General features: G+C 41.0%; 2 protein-coding genes across 3 annotated transcripts in view; one reads left to right on the forward strand and one right to left on the reverse strand.

The window, feature by feature from the left end:
• Nucleotides 1-1,003: 1,003 nt before the first annotated feature.
• LOC124868779 (golgin subfamily A member 6-like protein 22) lies at nucleotides 1,004-5,145 on the forward strand. The gene has a single exon (XM_047366354.1). It carries the CDS (start codon nucleotides 2,191-2,193, stop codon nucleotides 4,306-4,308), a length of 2,118 nt encoding a protein of 705 aa, XP_047222310.1. The 5' UTR covers nucleotides 1,004-2,190; the 3' UTR covers nucleotides 4,309-5,145.
• A 3,355-nt stretch (nucleotides 5,146-8,500) lies between these two features.
• The window catches only part of map2k7 (mitogen-activated protein kinase kinase 7), a 29,532-nt gene continuing 17,690 nt past the window's right edge, over nucleotides 8,501-20,342 (reverse strand). For both annotated transcript variants that reach the window (XM_047365830.1, XM_047365829.1), the window contains 7 exons: nucleotides 19,740-19,847; nucleotides 19,486-19,665; nucleotides 19,268-19,348; nucleotides 17,721-17,863; nucleotides 15,770-15,815; nucleotides 15,529-15,668; nucleotides 8,501-9,894 (listed from right to left, as the gene is read on the reverse strand). In XM_047365830.1, coding sequence (XP_047221786.1) covers nucleotides 9,873-9,894; nucleotides 15,529-15,668; nucleotides 15,770-15,815; nucleotides 17,721-17,863; nucleotides 19,268-19,348; nucleotides 19,486-19,665; nucleotides 19,740-19,847 — 720 coding nt within the window. In that variant the 3' untranslated portion in view covers nucleotides 8,501-9,872. The remainder of the gene's footprint in view (nucleotides 9,895-15,528; nucleotides 15,669-15,769; nucleotides 15,816-17,720; nucleotides 17,864-19,267; nucleotides 19,349-19,485; nucleotides 19,666-19,739; nucleotides 19,848-20,342) is intronic.

Below are 20,342 nucleotides of genomic sequence, written 5' to 3' on the forward strand. Positions count from 1 at the left end.
CCTGACTCAGATCTGAGGAAAGGTTTGGAAGAATTCAGGAGAGAAAGGCTTTCCGAGTCTGACAGGTCAAAATTTCAGAACCTTTTTGGTGCGGCGCTGTTGATGTAGGTGTTTAAGTGTGTGGCCCATGTACTGAGGTTTTGGTCCTCAACATGGCAGTCCTGGGTTCAAGTCCTGACCCTGCCGATGTTTGGCGCATGTCTTCCCCTCTCTCTCCACTCCTGTTTCCTGTCTGCCTACTGTAAAAAAAAAACACTGAAAAAAGAAGGCCATTAGTCTCACAAAAAAATCTTTTAAAAAATGTCAGAATTTTAGGTAGAACAGGACAGGAATAGCTACATTTATGTCAGACAGCTATTTACTCTATAGCTGTTTACTCTATCAACTTGGGTTTCTTGTCTCCTACTCTTGGGCGAAATGGTCACCAACCACAAGATCACACCAAGGCCTGAAAATAGTTCTTTCAAACTTTTCTGATTACATTTTGATTAAGAAGTCTGTTCCATAACATTAGATCACAGTGGCAGGAGGGAATATGCTCAAAGCGTCAGATTATCATTAAGAAAACATATGATGCATTCCAGGGACTCACGGCCGCAAAATATCACTTTTAAAATTGAAAAAAAGAGAAATTCTTTGTGTGTGTGTGTCTGTGTTTTTTTGACCTGCTCAGGAATAAACTAAACATTCAATATTTAAATTAAACAAACAACAGTAGTCTGATTTTTGTTTAAAACGGTTCTCTCAATCGGGGGTTCCCAAACATTTCAGCCTGTGACCCCCAAAATAACAGTGCCATAGAATGGCGACACCCTACTGCCAACCCCTTAAAAATACATTTATTTATTTAAATCTAGACTGTGTGAAATAATTAAATGTATTTTTAAATAAATACTTTTTTTATTATTTATTTTAATTTCATCATTTAAAAGGTCCATAAAATTTTTTAATGGGACATAATTTAATTGTGCATTTCATGATTTAATGGTATATCTAATTATTCAGTAATGTATTAAGTAATGAAAATGGAATATTTAATAGTATATTTATTTATTTCATTGTACACTTATTTATTTAATTTACATTCACATTTATTTCATGATGAATTTATGTAATTTTGTCCCTTTCATATCATATCATGATTCTGAAAATCATCTGGAAACCCCCCACTTGGTGTCTTGCGACTCTCTGGGGGGTCTCAACCCCCACTTTGGAACCCCTGCTCTGAATCATTGTAGATCTGAACGAAATAAAGGGCTTTTGCACATTATTAAAAGAAAAGTATACAGTTTCTTGAGTTTGGGAAGCGATTTCTTTTCATTAGCTGAGAAAAAAAAAATCAGACAAATAATGTAAGTTGTACTTCAAATTTTCCATTTCAAGAAAATTCTTATTTGTCAGTGAAAATATTTTAAAAGTCTATCAGCATCAACAACCTATACAGGCGAGCAGAATGGGTACCATTCTTCAATTGCAGTCAGGGGCCGGACAAAATCATTCCAAGGGCCACAAATGGTCCCTCAGCCACACTTTGGATACCCTTGTTTTACATGTATTGACAGGCATCTTAAAGAACATATTGTTACAGCCTTATAGTCATAAACATTGCATTTTGACAATTGATTGAGCACAGATGGTTTCTTTACACTACACTCTCATCACTAAAATCGTAATTAACTTTTCATGTTGCTCAGTGTAAGTTTAGAATCCAGGGACCTCAAAAAATAACATTTAAGCCCAAATTAAAAAGCATGGCAAAGAAATGTGTAAGGAGAAGTTTTAAATTCTTTGGATAACTGCTCATATTTTGATTTAAATACGGTTTTCTGATACTCTCACAGTAATAGGAATTTATTTTTATTTAATAACCACTGCAGGCCTTTGATGTATGTGGGTGGGACTAATTGTTGCCAGGAAACAAGAACTGACCATCTATTCTATGACATCATTGCTTGTGTTCCTCCATGACATCATCACCAGTGACTTTGATGACCTTAAAATCTACAGGCATCAAGTGATTCCAGTTCTCGTGAACCCTTGTAGCGAATGCGTCTCTTGAGTGACTTCCTTGCGTCTAGAGAAACACTGTTTTTCAAAGAGTGAAGACAAATCAGTCCAGTCATCATTCAAAGAAGCTTTGTGTTGAAAACTAAGCTTTGTGCTCAAAACCTACCAACAGATCTTTTATCTATGGAGTCTGTCAGCAGATATTCAGCTGTGGAAGCTACCTGCCGTCAGCTAGAAACACTGGAATTTATCAACTCCTCAATCCGTGATAACAAATCTGGTGAGTTGAACTCTGTGCCCTTATATACCTTTGAAGATTTTCCTCTGCTGAACAGAGAAGAGTCCAAGAACCAAAAAGAGTCGAGCCAAAACAGCAACATTTCGACCAAATCTAAAGCAGAGAAAACCAGCAAAGTTACATTTGGTCTGATAATGGAAAAAACTCCTGGAAATCCATCTTCTGCTCAGCCGGACAAAGGCCAAGACCAGCTTGAAAACGCAGCTAGAGTCCCAGTCAGACCCTCTTGGAGTGACGTTTGTGCTCCAAAGACTGTGGTAACCCCATCACAGGCAGCTCCAGCCCCTGATCAGAGGCCAGCGTCTCCCCCAAAGCCTGAAGACGCAAAAACACATCCAATTTTAAAACTTCTTCAAAGTAAGAACGCTGTTGAAGGAGGCAGTGCTGATAAAAACACCAGAGCTACTGTCTTGGTGTCAGAGTTGGAGTTTCATGCGGCCTTAAGCTCCAAAGAAGGGAAGATCTCAGCACTTGAACAAAGAAATGCCACATTATCAGAAAATATGAATATTCTCGTCGCACAGCTTCAGCAAATGGAGTTAGTGCGCCAACATGCCAACGAGACGGTGAGGCAGCTCAAGTTTGAGTTAGCTGATGAAAGAAATAAGGTGCAGGGAGCTGCAATCTTCTTGCAACAATTAGCTAGAGAAGGTGCATCGGTCCACAAACATGAGAACGACCAGGAGAAAAAGGCTTTGAGAGATGAAGTGATGAAGTTGACACAGATAATAGAAAAGCTGCAAACTGAGCATGAAACTGAGGTTGCTGTTCTGTATGATGAGCGGATTAAGACAAACAAAGACCGTCGAGATGCCATCAGAAGGGCCGACCAGCTGAAAGTATCTCTGATCTCAGAGAAGAACAAAACAGCAGAGACTGAGATCTGTTTAGCCAAGCAGATGGAAGAAACATCTAAACTTCAAGCTGCTCTGGTCAAAATGGAGAAAGATTTGGAGGAACAAAGACAGCAGTGGGAGCAGGAAAAGGTCCGTCTCCTTACTAGTAACCAAGAAACATCTGAGGTGGAAAAGCTGAAATACCGTTTGGAGTCACAGATGGTTGAGCATGAAGATGAGGTTGCTGTTTTGTATAATGAGCTGATCAAAAGGAACGAGGACCGTCGAGATGCCATCAGAAAGGCCAACCAGCTGAAAGAAAACCTGGTTGAAGAGAAAAACAGAACAAAAGAGGCTGAGGACAGCTTAGTCCAGCAAAAGGAGGAAGCCTATAACCTACAGGTTACTCTGGTCCAAATGGAGAAAGTTTTGGAGGAACAGCGACAGCAGTGGGAGCAGGAAAAATCTCATCATCTAAGAACCAACCAACAGGAAAGAGATGAGGGGGAGCAGCTGAAACAGCAGTTAGAGTTACAGAAAGCTGAGGCAGAACAGGAGATTGCTGCTCTGCATTTGGAGCAGGAGAATAAAAACCAATACCATCAAGATGCTGCAAGAAAAGTTATGGAACTGGAAATGACTCTGGTTGCTGAGAAGACCAGAACAAAGGAGGCTGAGATCTGTTTAGCTGAACAAGGGCAGGAAACCTGGAAAATAAAGGCTGCCTTGGTCAAAATGGAACAAGACATGGAGAACCAAAAACTGCTCTGGGCCCAGGAAAAATCCAGTCTTCTGGAAGAGCAGCAGAAAACTGTCAGAAATGTGGAAGCAGCTATGAAAGAGGCTCTGGAGGTTCTGCATAAAGAAAGAAAACAGTGGGAAACAGAGAAGTCCTGCCTTCTAGAGACAATTGCAACAACAAAGGAGTCTCTGAAAGAGATGGAGGTGGAGAGAAAAACCTCAACAGAGAGTCTGACGGAGAAACTGAAAGATCTGCAGCAGGAGATGGACACATTACAAGAAAAAAAACTTAAAAAGAAATCTTCCAGGAAAAGCATCTTCAGTGTCTTTAAAAGCTCTAAAAAGGATCCATCTCAGTCAGAAACTACCACTGCTAAACCTCCTGAAACCCTCCAACCAAACCAAACTGACAAAAACACTTCCTGAACCCTCTTTTCCCCAATTAGACCATAAACTTTATCCTTAACTTTCAACTGTCTACCTTGAACCCTGAACTTCCCAAACCTAAATACAGACAGTTTTCAACTATTTTCCCTGGACCCTTTCCTCCTGGAACCTTTTAATTTAGCCTGACCATTTCCACTGGGTGAGAGAGGACTTAGTGACATTCATAGATCAGTCATTGCCTGAGAGACGTTTCCTAAAGCAGAATGAACCACAAACCCACAGCAGCAGTGAAATCTATGGTCCATGAAGTGGTTGTGGATTTTATTTGTGCCTCAGAACACTATGACTTTAAATGACTAATTTATCCTCTCTTTCCCACTGAAGACTGTAAGGAGATGTCATTCATTCCAACAATTCAAAATGCCTGGCACTCTCCCTCCACAAAACTCTATTTAAATGCTTTTTTGTAAATGAAAAAGTTCTGCCTCCCTATCAGGGCCTTTTTCTGGGGTAGATTTTGACCCTGATAATTTATTTTCACCCTGGTAAAAAGAGTGGAGCTGCACGGTGGCACGGTTCTCAGGAGATCTTTCTGCATGGAGTTTGTATGTTCTCACCGTGCAGCTGTGGGTTCTCTCCGGGTACTCCGGCTTCCTCCCACTATTAAAATAATATGCCTTTTAGATAATTTGTCTCTGTAAACTGCCCTTAGGGAATGACTGTGACCATGCATGGTTCTTTGTCTTGTGTCTCTGTGTCATCCTATGATTGACTGTCAACCCTATAATTATTACTTAACCTTTTAATCTTCACCTACCCACAATTTCTTTGTTTTTGTTTTTACTATATTCATAAAAAGAAAATAAATAATAAAAATAATGGAAAAAATATTTTATAAATTTTTTTTAATTCATACCAAAATTCACACATACATACACACACACACACACACACACACACACACACACACACACACACACACACACACACACACACACACACAGACATAATAATCTTGCCACGAGGGGTCCACAGTCCCGTGTGCTCCTGGTGCTGGTCCCAAGCCCAGATAAATGGAGAGGGTTATGTCTACAAATGGTAAAATGTTAAATGGCCTGTACTTGTATGGCGCTTTATCAAGTCCCCAGAGACTCAAAAGCGCTTCACACTACATTCAGTCATCCACCCATTCATTCACAAATTCACACGCTGACAATGGTAAGCTACGCCGTAGCCACAGCTGCCCTGGGGCAGACTGACAGAAATGAGGCTGCCATACACAGGCACCACTGAGCCCTCTGATCACCAACGGGCAAGTCGGGTGAAGTGTCTTGCCTAAAGTCACAATGACTGAGACAGACAGAGCGAGGGTTCGAACCGGCAACCCACCGGTTACAAGACAAACCCCTGCCACCACAGTCGCCCCAGAAAAAAGTAAAAAGTAAATGGCAGAATTGGAGAGTAGGAGAAAGTAGTTAATAAATCAGGCCCTGTATGTCCTCCAGCAACCTAAGCCTATATCAGAATTATTACAGAGATAGCTCAGGGTAACCTAAACCACTCTTTAACATTTATCCAAATGGCAATTTTAAGCCTATTCAGGCAGTGGTCTGCCTCAGACAAAAATCAGGATCTATTTCCAATGGAGAGAAGTCTGATTGTTAAAAGATCTGCCTCCCATTCTACATCTAGAAGCTATAGGGACCACCAGTAAATCTGTAGTCTGAGTGCATAACTGTAGAGACAACCCAGAATAACCTATGCATGCATGTTAGGTTAATTGTCCTAGAAAATGAGCCTGTGCATGCATAGTTACCCTGTGATTCACTCGAGGGTGTACCTTGTAGTGATATGCAAGTCCTGACGATCTGTGCAACCGCATCAAATTTCCCTACCGGTCTGCGCTTCCCTATCGAATGTAAAATCTGTAACGTGTACGTAACAAAAAGTACAGAAGGGTAAGGCTACCACACGGGCAAAAGAAAAACACACAAGAAAACAGGCAACAAGAAGGAAAGACTTTAAACTATCGGAGATTCCTTTGTTAGGAAAAAAACATTTAAATAGAACCAGCACCAATTATTGTTAGGTAGAAGAGGACAGAACAGCGTCAATGTTCAGGAACAGTTCTGCAGTCCAAGAGAATGTTAGATCGAAAATGTGTCATACTGAGAGACCATAATTACTCATGAATATAAAACCACATGGCAGAAACCTTTTCTTTAAAATGTATAAAATATGGACGTTTTCTTTGCTACATTTACAACACTGAAAAATAAAGCTGCTAGTTTACTTACAATCAAAAAGACAAAATGAAGTTCAAGCCAAAGAACATATACCAGTTTCTGGATGAACTTTTCTGATGACAAAAATTATAAACGTAAAGTTTAATATTTTCCAGAAAAATAACTCATTAATCTCCGGGTCAACACAGGATTAGCATGGGTAATCCGGGGTTTCTGCCATAATCCAAAAACATGTCTCATGTTAATTGCTCTCTAAATTGCCCTAAATTGTGTGTGTATGTGATGGACTGAACACCAGGGTAAGGTGGCATACTTACAGGGGTTGGACAATGAAACTGAAACACCAGTCATTTTAGTGTGGGAGGTTTCATGGCTAAATTGGACCAGCCTGGTAGCCAGTCTTCATTGATTGCACATTGCACCAGTAAGAGCAGAGTGTGAAGGTTCAATTAGCAGGGTAAGAGCACAGTTTTGCTCAAAATATTGAAATGCACACATTATGGGTGACATACCAGAGTTCAAAAGAGGACAAATTGTTGGTGCACGTCTTGCTGGCGCATCTGTGACCAAGACAGCAAGTCTTTGTGATGTATCAAGAGCCATGGTATCCAGGGTAATGTCAGCATACCACCAAGAAGGACGAACCACATCCAACAGGATTAACTGTGGACGCAAGAGGAAGCTGTCTGAAAGGGATGTTCGGGTGCTAACCTGGATTGTATCCAAAAAACATAAAACCACGGCAGAATTAAATGTGCACCTCAACTCTCCTGTTTCCACCAGAACTGTCCGTCGGGAGCTCCACAGGGTCAATATACACGGCTGGGCTGCTATAGCCAAACCTTTGGTCACTCATGCCAATGCCAAACGTCGGTTTCAATGGTGCAAGGAACGCAAATCTTGGGCTGTGGACAATATGAAACATGTATTGTTCTCTGATGAGTCCACCTTTACTGTTTTCCCCACATCCGAGAGAGTTACGGTGTGGAGAAGCCCCAAAGAAGCGTACCACCCAGACTGTTGCATGTCCAGAGTGAAGCATGGGGGTGGATCAGTGATGGTTTGGGCTGCCATATCATGGCATTCCCTTGGCCCAATACTTGTGCTAGATGGGCGCGTCACTGCCAAGGACTACCGAACCATTCTTGAGGACCATGTGCATCCAATGGTTCAAACATTGTATCCAGAAGGCGGTGGCGTGTATCAGGATGACAATGCACCAATACACACAGCAAGACTGGTGAAAGATTGGTTTGATGAACATGAAAGTGAAGTTGAACATCTCCCATGGCCTGCACAGCCACCAGATCTAAATATTATTGAGCCACTTTGGGGTGTTTTGGAGGAGCGAGTCGGGAAACGTTTTCCTCCACCAGTATCACGTAGTGACCTGGCCACTATCCTGCAAGAAGAATGGCTTAAAATCCCTCTGACCACTGTGCAGGACTTGTATATGTCATTCCCAAGACGAATTGACGCTGTATTGGCCGCAAAAGGAGGCCCTACACCATACTAATAAATTATTGTGGTCTAAAACCAGGTGTTTCAGTTTCATTGTCCAACCCCTGTATATGATCAATGCAATCTATGCATTGTGAGCAAGTTGTAGTGAGGACATGATCCACTATATTCACTATAAGTACTGCAGCAGCTGTAATTGCCAAGTAATGTGGTATTGACCTACTGGGGGCAAGGTACAAAAGCACACCACACCTTTCAGATTCAGTAAAAACTTGTTGAAAATGTATAATTTTCCTTCTACTTCAAAATTATACATTACTTAAAATACCTATAAAATATGTTCAAGATTGTGATTGTAATGTGAAAACATGAGTATGAATACTTTGCAACTAGCTGGGGTAAATCATGACATTCACTTTATCAAATCCTGGAGAATGGATTCTATTACGTGTATATAAAATCAGAATGAGATTTCCAGCTGTTAAAGATGCAACATGGAAAATGAAATTATACAATAACACAAACGCTTTTTATGAGTTTTTATTTATTTGATTTTTAAGTGTTTTATTTTTTTTTTTCTCAAAAACAAAAAAACAGAAATCCTGAGGTATTCACAACATAATGGCATGTCTTCTGTTTGAAATGAGACTTGGGTGTTAGGAAGGTTAAAACACAGCCAAAAAAACTAAAGGTTTTAAACAAATGGGCAGTAAAGCTTTGTCATTTGAAAGATCTGTCAAGATAACATATGCATGGCGTGTTGTACATACAAGGGGCCTTTAACCCGATGTGAGCGTCGTGTCCCACCACAACCCTGCAAACCAGTAAAGTCATGCAAGTGGAACAGACAGCATTCTGAAAGACAAGGTGACAAACTTTAGATATTTTAATGAGGGTGTTTGTCACCTGATTGCAGAGTTGGGGGGGGGGGGGGCGCATCACAAGGTAATCAGTCCACTATCACAGCAGATAGCAGGCAAAGCATTTATAAAAAAAAAAAAAAAATTAAATAGATAAACGGGGTGGCATTCAGGACAAACGGGTTAAAAGCCCCCCAGATTTCAGAGTGTACAGCTTTAAACTGGGGGATATTAGTAAAGCTACAGAGCTGGACACACTATGCAGGGGGTTTGAAGCACAAACAGTTTGTCTGGTTAAACGGTGAATAAAATAATGGACATACAACAATAACAGCACAAAGAAAATCCATACAATTCAATGTGCTGCTTTCTGTTGAGACTTTATAAAAATCAACAAAACTGGCTGCAACTCAGTTTGATGGTTCAATATAATAATCTGCTTTGTGTACACAACAGTTAAATGCCAAAGAGTCTACTCTTCTCTTCCTCGTGTCCTGTTCGCCCTCCATACAACAACAAAAAATCCAAACAAACCAAAAATAACATACAAATGACCAATAAATAAATATGTGAGGAAAAATACACTGAACCATTTTCTTGCCATGTCACAGATGTATGATTAATAAAATAACTGCTGTGACGTTAAGAAAATAAGGAAAATATTCCCCTCTCTGCAATAATCTGCAACATGAAACATAAGAAACCCATCACAAGTGCAACATCGGTCACCACAGTCTCAGCATTAAAGAAAATAATAATAAAAGCTCCGGGTTTTCACCATAAACTCACAACTACAGCATAAGACAAACAGAATAGAAACATGTCACTTGAGTGGGGTGGGGTGGTGGGGGGTGTTGCGGTAATAGTCAATGAAAATTGATTACCAAAGAATAAAATATATTTAGAAATAATAAAAATACTAATAGTGGACAGATTATAGTGGAAAGGTGAGAAAAGCCATCAATCCACCTCGCCACTTCATAAAAACAAAAACAGATGAGTCCGTCTGTCTGGGATCAGCCTCTTCATTGTTTGTTCAATTTGGTGTCATCATTGCCCTGAATAACAACAATAATAATAATAATAATAATAATAATAATATAACTGTAATCATAGTATTCAGAATAATAAAAAACAAAGGACAAAATTAAAAGCTAATCACTCTGAATAAAGATTTTTGGTAGACAAACATCACACCCTCTCTGCACACTCACAGCCGAGTGAAGAAATATGACACAGCACATAAAAGTGGAGAAACAGGATGACCAGACATCCGCTTTCTAAAACACTGTCAGCTAATGAAGGTGCAGCTCCTCCTCTCCCTCCAGCTGCTCATCAACAAGTGATGGGTTCAAAGCAGAACAGTATATTGACAGAGATTTAGAGGAAAATAAAAGGCAAACAAGTGTCTTTTCCTAAATACACGACAGTTCAACATTTTTTCAAATACAAAAAAAAAAAAAGGAAAACAAATACATACTGTAAGTGTAAAAATCATAAATAAGGATAAAGTTTTGTGCATCCCGTCCCAACCGGCAAAAGTCTTGGAAAAAAAAACCAAAAAAAAAACTCTCAAGCAGAAAACAAAACAATGGCAGTTATAGCAGTGACGAAAACAAGCAACTGATATACTTTACAGCACTGATGTGTACCCGACCCGGCCCACCCCCTCCCCAAACCTACAAACCCTGGTCGGCTTCCCATCCCTCCCAGGACCCCGTTACAATCCTTAATTATTTGTCAGCTCATTCAGAACACATCTCTTGCTCTGCCTTGATGTGTGAGAGGTTGGTGAAGGCGGCCATGGTGAAGAGGACAGCACCTTCACCGACTCCACTTTCATCTGGGACTCAGCGTATTTACATTAAGCAAGCTGACATGGTTTGAATGACTGCATAGTGAAAATGATATTTGGTTTACTTACAGATGGACTTACAGCACACACACACACACACACACTCGGTGCCAAGGCACAGCACAGGTAGACGCCATCAGCTCCCTGCTTATACTCACTGGCCTCACACGTGGCAAGCTAATATATATAAAGCATGGCTGTGTAGGATGGGGATGGCTCTAGACATTTGGTGCACATAGATTATCATAGTTTTATTTTCCCCCTAACTCTCTCACACAATCACGTCACATTTATTATGACAGATGAGCTGTCATCCAATCATGAGTGGGAAAGGACACACACACAGCACAAGCGAGTGTGTGTGCATGTGTGTTTGCAAAATACACAGAAGCAGTGGGAGTCTGGGTCCACAAATATTGTACTGAGAGTGCACAGTGTCCTACAGTAGATACATGAGAAAACTGCACCAATGGAGGCATGTCAGGCTTTGCTGGCAGAGCCTGATGGCAGCACCAGACCCAGGTCTATGTACAACAGGTGAGGAGCCATGAAAACCCACCGAGTTCACCAGAGCAGAAGACCCTCCCACATGGTGAGGGTACCTCAGGTCCAAGTTACATCTGGCGGAAATATTACAGCCAAATGTGTAGCTAATGGAGCCAGTTCAACATCACATCTGCTCAGAGGACTGAAACAAGAAACAAAACTCAAGCTATGTTTACTATTGAACATAGTTTTACTGTATCACACAGTTGGGACACTGGGACAAGCAGAAAACACTGGATGAACTTACACTTTCATTTACTCACACACGCGGTGTTTACCATGTGGCTCCAATGGTGTTTGTGACTTCTGCTGGGTTTTGATTCAGTTCCAATTGTGTGTCGGTTTAAAATTGATCAGAACTCTTCACAGATCTACTCGGGGTGATCTTGTGATACTTATTAAAGTGAAGTCTGTCCTGTGAGATGCCATCTAGTTGCTGAATGGGTTTAAGTTGGGGGATAACGTTGCTACAGCTGTCTTCTGCTTGCAGATTCCCATCTCTGCTAAAATAAAGGACTATTTCAGTGTTAAAGAAATCTGGACTACATATGATCATCTCTACATTAATCAGGTTCTATTGAAGAGCTTTGGTTGACAAAGGAAAACTTGTCTCGACCCTCGTCATGTAACATAATCAGCCCAATATGTAATTTAAAGGCCCATCAAACAGAACTAGTAGGAACAGTTGCTGACCACAGTAATGGCTTTTAGTATGTGCAATATGGGTCTTCACGCAGGTTGTTATTGTCAGCGTGGCCCAAGTGCTGCCAGTCAAGTTATCTGTTGCTCATTTGCATGTCCAGTCAATAAGAACTTGGTACCTCCTCGTATTGCACAGCGTTCATATTTCATGCTAAATAAAGGGCTATTTCATGGCCTTAGGATTACCTTCGAGGGTTTCTAGTTCAAACTTTAATAATATTGAGACCAGTCAAAGCTGAACTGAATAATTCTATGTTAAAAGGAGTTCCTGAAAAACAAATTTACTGTATTTTGAATTAATATTGTAGAAGGTCTTAAGTTGCCCAGAAATACAGCTAAACTCTTGTTGTCATCCACCTCATATGATGTGGTGTCTTGCCCAGTGAGGTGAATGTATCGTTACACTCACATCACTGTCATTACAGGTGTGATGTAGTTTCTGTTCTTGGTGTGGACAGCCCCCGGTTCATGAGGTATAGTTTAAAGAGTTTCTGTTCCTATAAAGGTTTATTCTGCTGAAGTTGTGAAGCGCTATTTTTGCGCCTCTGATCCATTTGGAGCCGACACGTCACAGCTGTGTGGTACTCGTTCTGTTCAGTGCATCCTGCTAACCCACAGAGAGCCTGGGGAAGCTGAGCCCACCTCCAAGTACAGGACAATGCTGAGACAGATTCCCTGAGCAGACGGATGTGAGTGCCCGGTCCCTGCTGCACATTATATGACACATACACAGCACTGCTATAATACAGCATACCCCACGCCCTCACACAGACATTCTTTCTCACTAATTAGATATTCACACGTATCATAGTCGAGTGTAAGAAATGTTCTCACAAACCGTCATAACAGCTATGCTCTTGCACATTAGTTAGGTTGTGGTCACCTTTGGTGTGGACAGACGGAGGGATGGACAGATAACTGGATGGATTGGACTAAAAGGATCTTGACAGACCCCCCACCCCAACTGTATGTACACTGTACAGAACTGTAGTGTGGTATAGTACGAAGATATTAATGAAAACTACCTAAATAAAGATGAGGTGAGATGTGCATTTACATTTTATGTTAGTTCTTTTTCCAGCGCTTCCCTTTACCAGCTCTCACTTCGCTCTGCTCTCTTCAGACTTGCTGTTTTACATTTGGTAAGACGTGTAGACATTGCATGATTATTTATTTGGCTTTAACGAAAAAAACGATTAAAGTTTTTGTACTTTGGGGAAAAGAAGTGACAGCAGCGTCTAAAGCAATAAAAAGTAGCAGCAGTCAATAAATAATGCAGCCTGACAGAAAAGAACAGTAAACACACTAACTCATAATTGGTAAGTTGGTGCAACACCATGAAAGCTTTTTACAGGAGCCAGCTAGCCTCAGAGCTCAGCTCATCTGTTTCTGTCTCATCTGCAACGCATCTACATCCTTTCAATCAGCTTCAGTTTTTCTCTTCACTTTTCTTTATCTTCTCATCACACTTTCTTTGCACTCACCATCTTCCTCCTCGCCTCACTCTTCATTTCTCTTCTCATATCCCTGTCGTTTAATTTGCGCTCAGCTTTTCTGCCATCTTGACAACATTCCTGTAGCTCACCGACATTAAACATCCTCCTGTCTGCCATCGCCACTCCTTAGTTCTGTGTCTAGCTGGGATTTGGTTTGGTGGGGGTAAAAAGCTGGACTCTGGAACTGCATCTACTAGGCTTTGGCTGTGACCCTGCAAGAGGGTAGGCAGATGTGCTCTATACAGGATTCCTTCACCAACATCTCTGTTCAGGTTTACCAGACATTCAGATCTGCAACGTACTTTCAACCAAACGATCCTCATGGACAGAGAGGTCAAAACAACATTTCTGGGGCCATAGACTGTGTTCATTTTACAAATATTAGTAAATCCCTGTAACTCATACAGCATGGCATAGTATCAGCTTTTAATATAAAAGATAAATGATCAGGGCAGGGCAGAAAGGGTTGAAAACTAATTTTGTGAAAGCTGTTATTGTATCTGCTACTAGTTTCTAGAGAGAAATCAGAATCGCTATCTGGAGGTCAAATCTTTACATTAAAACATTGGAGACTGGAAACTGTCCTCAAATCACTGAGGAGAACATCGCTAACATTGTGATGAAACCATTTGAAAAAGGTTCAAGATAAAGATTATTGCACAAAACGAGGCTGATCAGACATTAACTAGATCAGATTACTAGTCGGAATGACCGACTAAGTTTTAATCCATGTAATAAGTAATATTTGTTTACCTAATTTCTTAACCTTATCAAGTCCAACAGTTCCAATGTTTTTATGTTAAAATATTAGTCTTAAGGGCCGACTGGCTTGACATGAAATTGAATGCAGAATTAAGGCAAGGAAGCCTTGAAACTCTTTGTGACCACAATATCATTTTACTTTTTAAAAACATTTTAGATTAGTCAACTCATTTATGTTAATTAACAAGTTAATTAGTAAAACTGGATTTGTACAACTGCTCAACAACAGGTTTTCCTGAACACCCAGTTTTATAGACTGACACTCACTTTTTATTCCAACAAAGTAGATCTTCTAGTTGCTTTTCACCTTTCCCGTCTTACATTCCCAAAGAGACTTCGCTTTCAAGATAGCACCTCTCCAACCAACCCCTCATCCTTTTAGTATCTGCCCTCTTTATGAAATTTTCTGTCGCAAGTACAAAAGACAAATATGTCTAAAAAGCTACAATGCAACTAATTTTTTTTCCACTTTTTGTTTTTCCAAATATACAGTTTCTAATTAAAACAACTGGTTCTAATATATTTAATAGAAAAAAATAATAAAGTCTTTACATACATAAATAAAAATATGAACTCGTTTCTGTGGCTGTTAGAGCTGTAGTGTAAAGGTGAACGAGAACACGGTTATGAAACAACCTCACAGATATCTGTTCATTCATACAGAGAATCAACACTAATTCAAAGGACATTTAGACTCAGCCTGAGAATGTATGATGGTAGAAACACCTGAAGATCCTGAATTGCACAGTCATCGTTTTGCCCTCCTTATGGTCTATGTACATAAGCAATTTGCTAACATTGCAGACGGTTTATTCCAGTGTGTATTGACTACTCTGCTGATTAATCCCCTGGCTTGGATCAATGCTGGAAACTGACATACAGGAGACAAAAGAACAAAAACTGGAGGAAATGTACAAGCTCATAGGAGATCATCTATGTGTGTGTGTGTGATGAGACAGCAACGTCTGAATGAATGAAGCTAGCTAAAGTGTGCACCTTTTGCTGATCCCTCAAGTGCATGCCTGCCTGTCCAGATTTTATATATTACTAAATTATTATCCATCCATCCATCCATCCATCCATCAGCACACCTCTGTCCATCACTCCATCTGTTCATCTAGAGTCATCTGCTGAGTCTTTGTCTCCTCTCCTCTATGGGCTCGTCAGGCGGCCTGGTGGACAGGTGGATAGGCAGGATGGGTCTGGAGCTGGACGTAGCTGCACACAGCTAGACTAGAGCAGACTGAGCCTAGGCTGGGTGAAGCTAAATCTCGACTAGTCTAGTCTAGCTTTTGGCCGAGCTAAGACCGGGCTGGCCAACGCTAGGCTACCTGCTGAGAAGCGAGTGGAGCATGTGTTGATGGCTGTAACACTGGCTGCTGCGAGGCGACTCGGTGCGCTCCATCACCGTCTGAAACCAACCGGCCACGTCCACCTCCAGCACTTCGTAGCGCCGAATGAAACTATGCTCCTGTAACAAAGAGGAACAATGCTGGTGAGTTGCGACATGGGCTACATTCATTCTTCAAGTAATCAGAAACTCTGTATTGGTGTACATGGAGTCCAACCTACCAACAGCTGAAGGTATTTTGGCCTTTTTCTGTGATCCTTTGTGAGGCTGTAGATAAACACATCAGACACAGATGTAATCTACAGATTTCTAATTAAGAACAAAACCACCTTAAAGCATGTTTTTACATGGAAGTTAGATATTTTCAAAAACAAAATTTTCCAGAAAATGCAAAGTACCTTACAAAAGTATTCATACCCCGTTAAATTATTCATATTTTTGTTAAAACCATAAACTTATGTGACAGACCTACAATGTAGTCATTATTATGAAGTGGAAAGAAAATAGTAAAACGTTTTTCAAATTGTGGTGTGCACTTGTATTCAGTCTCCCCCTGGTAAATACTTTGTAGAACCACCTTAACAGACATTTTCTATAGTTTATTGCCTCAAATGAGCTCTAACTCAGTCATATTGGATTTAGGCATCTGGTACAGTCTTACCACAGATTCTCCATTTGATTTAGGTCTGGACTTTGATGGATTTATCGTAACATATGAATATGCTTCAAACCAAACCATTCCATCGTGGATCTGGCTGCAGGTTGAGGGTCACTGTCCTGCTGTAAAGGTGAACCTCTACCCCATTCTCCTGTCTTCTGCAGCCTCTTAACAGATGATCTTCCAGGATTGACGTGTATTTAGCACCTTGAGGATGGTGAGTTTGGGGAGGTGTGCAGTTTTAGTTTTCAGATTCATATTGCATTTTGTATGTAGTTAAATTTTGGTCTAATTTGAGCCAAACATTTTCTTCTACAGGTTTGCTGGCCCCCCTAGTGGGCTTAAGGCGAGGTGCAGACAGGACTTCTTGTGGCTTTTATTCAACCATAGGTTTGTTCATGCCTCTCTTCCATAAAGGCCAGATTTGCAGAGTTAACAACTAATAGGCACCATGTTGACAGATTGTCCCACCTGAGCAGCAGCTCTATGCAGCGTATAAACAGTTACCATGGGCCTTATGGCTGCTTCTCTGATTAATGCACCCACCACATGCTTTACCTTATCCGTTAAAGTGGACGGCTGTTATGTGCTATCCTCTTTCCATTTTCAGATGATGGATTGAACAGAGCTCTGTGAGATGTTCAAACGTTGGGATATTATTGTTAGAACCTCACCATTCTTAGAACTTCCTCACGTTTCTCCCTGACCAGTCTGCTGTGCGCCTTGGTCTTTACTACTGTTCACGAACAAACCTCTGCTGTAGTTACACCAAGACTAATTTACACACAGGTAGACCCTATGGAGGTATTAGGTAAATTCTGAGGCTAATTATTTGAACTGGGTTTTATTTAAGGGTGTCAGAGTAAAGGGGGCTGAATACACACACACAGTACAATTTTCATATTTTTGTCTGTAGAAAATGCTAAAACCATGCATCGTTTTCTTTCCATTTCACAAATATGTGCTACTTTGTGTTCATCCATCACATAAATCAAAGTGAAACACACTGAAGTGTGTGGTTGCAACATTGGTGAAAATGAGTGTTATTACCTTTGCAACTCATAGTGATGAGAACCACGTGGGGTACACATATGAACACAAAATATAATAAAGATGACCATGCAAAAGGTTTTCAGAGAACAAGGATTCCCTGATTTCATCAAGTAACACATCTGGTTCTTCATTGGCCCCGTCTGAAAAGATCAGAGGGTCTTAGGACCCCTCCAGTCTCAATCTGTGTTACCTCATGTTTTAACTGGACATTAAGTAGTTACCATGGGGCTCATTATTAGTTCTAAACCACTGCATCAACACATAATCTCCTTGAGTAAAACAAAGGAACTGGGACAGACCACAAGTCATGAGTGGGTTTGGCTTAAAGGAAGGCGTGTGGCTAATATGCCTGCAACAGATCTGGATCCTTTTCAACTGAATAACCTGCACCTGATCAGTCCACAGCTCTATGTAGAACAAAAATGTGTGTTTATGACAACTATAGTGTGATTTAAACTTACCAGTCTTTGACAAAGGACTGGAAGTCGAGAGAGAAACCCATGCTTAGAGGCAACACAGGAGGATCTTCCTGCAGCACTTTGGTCAGAACCTCAAAGTCTGTCTTACAGTTCTTGTAGGGAAACTGTCCTGTGGCTAACTCCACCTAGAGGAGAAAAACAACCCAAAGTTTTCATTTAAAAAAAATGTACACTTATTCATTTTCTCTTCTTTCATGATTGATTCACTGACTACAATGCTTGAGACGCTGAATCAGTCCAGCACTAATTTTAATAATGGTTCAAGGAATGTGTTTTAGGGCAACACCTTCATTGAGCAGAGAATACTGAAGATTAGCTAATCTGAGCTATGTGTGAATTGCACTACTCACAAAAACTTAAGAGATATTGTGCTTTCAGGGGAAATTTCAGGATGAACCTAACGGTGTCACACCTGGAAAGTCCTTCGGTTTGACTTGTCTGGACCAAAAGTGGACTTGTTTTGTTTTTTTTCTGTTTGGTGCAGTTCACTTTCACGTTGTTCTTTGTGCAAGTGAACTACAACTGGTAAACAAATCCACACATGACGATCATTGCTCCTATTGAACAGAAATGACTCGGTGCGGTACAGAGCACATACCCGGAAATGGAGGAAAACTATCATGGAAGTAATGCTTGATGCATTTCTGGTTTGCATATTTCGGTGTTATTACAGCTACAAAATCATGGTGAATGTCAAGAGCAACTCATTCAACACTGGTTTCACAATGTTCTATTTCTAACTTTGGAACGGCGTTGGTAAATGTGTGCTGCTAGCCGAAGGAGAGGACGTGCTCTGCGTGCCCTGACCCACAACATGCAGGCAGCAGCGTTGCTAAGCAACAGCCGGTTAATCAGGTATGATTTCAGTACAATGTTCACTTTTGCTACCGGCTACGGTGGCTTGTTAAGTCCAAAGAGACGTTTGTTTTCTGTAGTTCGGATTGAGGCCGGATTGTATTCACACCAGAAGAGTGCCACTGTTGTCACCAGATGAGCCTTTGGTGGTGGTGGTGTTAGGGTGAGGGAAGGTGTGTCTAGTCAACTCAGAACTGCCCTACACTTTGTGAATGGTACAGTGCAGAGCCCGTACAACCTGAATAACATCAATAATCCAGTGATTGTGCCGCTGAATGAACAACACAGACTTAATGTCATCTTCATGCATGCCAATGTTCCAGTTCATCGAGGTCTCATCATTAGGGAACGGCTGCTGGATGCTGGGGTACCTCGAATGGAGTGACCTGCACTTTCTCCACACCTGAATCTCATAGAAAACCTACTGGATCAGCTGAGCTGAAGTCTAGAGGCTCATAACCCCAGAGCCTCAATGACCTGAGAACCACCCTTCAAGAAGAGTGAAATGACATGCCTCTGCAGGCAATAAGTCAACTTGTGAACAGCATGAGATGTCAATGTCAAGCATACCTTGATACAAGTAACCAACCTGTCTATCACATGCAGTCAAAAAATAAACATACAGGAATAAATAGACAGAAATTCTAAATATCAATAACATGCAACTGATTTACCAGGGAAATGCCGAGACTCCACACGTCTGCTCGAATGTCATAATCAGGTTTGGTGGGATCTGGAGGGTCTATTCTTTCAGGCTGCAGGAATGCAAAGCAGGCAAAACTCAGGTAAGGACATTAGTGGATGTTTCACACTAGCATTTCTTAAAACATTATTGTTGTGCTGTAAAAACACAAAAGCTGAAATAACAGTTGGCACATGCGAGTTTTCTCACCGCCATGTAGGCAGCACAGCCGGCACTGCGAGTCTTTGCCTTTGAATCCACGAGGCGTCCACTGATGCCAAAGTCGCACAGTTTGATCTGACCTTTAGCATCAATGAGGATGTTGGAAGGTTTGACATCGCGGTGGATGACACCGTGTTTCTCTTTTAGATACAACAAGGCTTTCACTATCTACAGAACAAGCACAAACAATGATTAGGTCAAATAAAACAGGTCAGACCTCAGAGGGTGTTTCTGTGACTTACTGCAACAGTCATCTTTCCCAGGATTCGCTCTGGGATGGGGCCCTGGATTCTCTTTTTCAGCTTTTCTGCACATGTTCCCATCAGCTCCATCGCAATGAATACATCCGTCTGGACATGCAGGCAAACACACAATCACTTCCTATTTAGCAACTGAAGTCAACACATATTTAATTGAGTTAATGACAATGACATACAGGGGTTGGACAATGAAACTGAAACAACTGTCATTTTAGTGTGGGAGGTTTCATGGCTAAATTGGACCAGCCTGGTAGCCAGTCTTCATTGATTGCACATTGCACCAGTAAGAGCAGAGTGTGAAGGTTCAATTAGCAGGGTAAGAGCACAGTTTTGCTCAAAATATTGAAATGCACACAACATTATGGGTGACATACCAGAGTTCAAAAGAGGACAAATTGTTGGTGCACGTCTTGCTGGCGCATCTGTGACCAAGACAGCAAGTCTTTGTGATGGATCAAGAGCCACGGTATCCAGGGTAATGTCAGCATACCACCAAGAAGGACGAATCACATCCAACAGGATTAACTGTGGACGCAAGAGGAAGCTGTCTGAAAGGGATGTTCGGGTGCTAACCCGGATTGTATC

The sequence above is a fragment of the Girardinichthys multiradiatus genome, chromosome 5, assembly GCF_021462225.1.
Source record: "Girardinichthys multiradiatus isolate DD_20200921_A chromosome 5, DD_fGirMul_XY1, whole genome shotgun sequence".
Classification (NCBI taxonomy): domain Eukaryota; kingdom Metazoa; phylum Chordata; class Actinopteri; order Cyprinodontiformes; family Goodeidae; genus Girardinichthys; species Girardinichthys multiradiatus.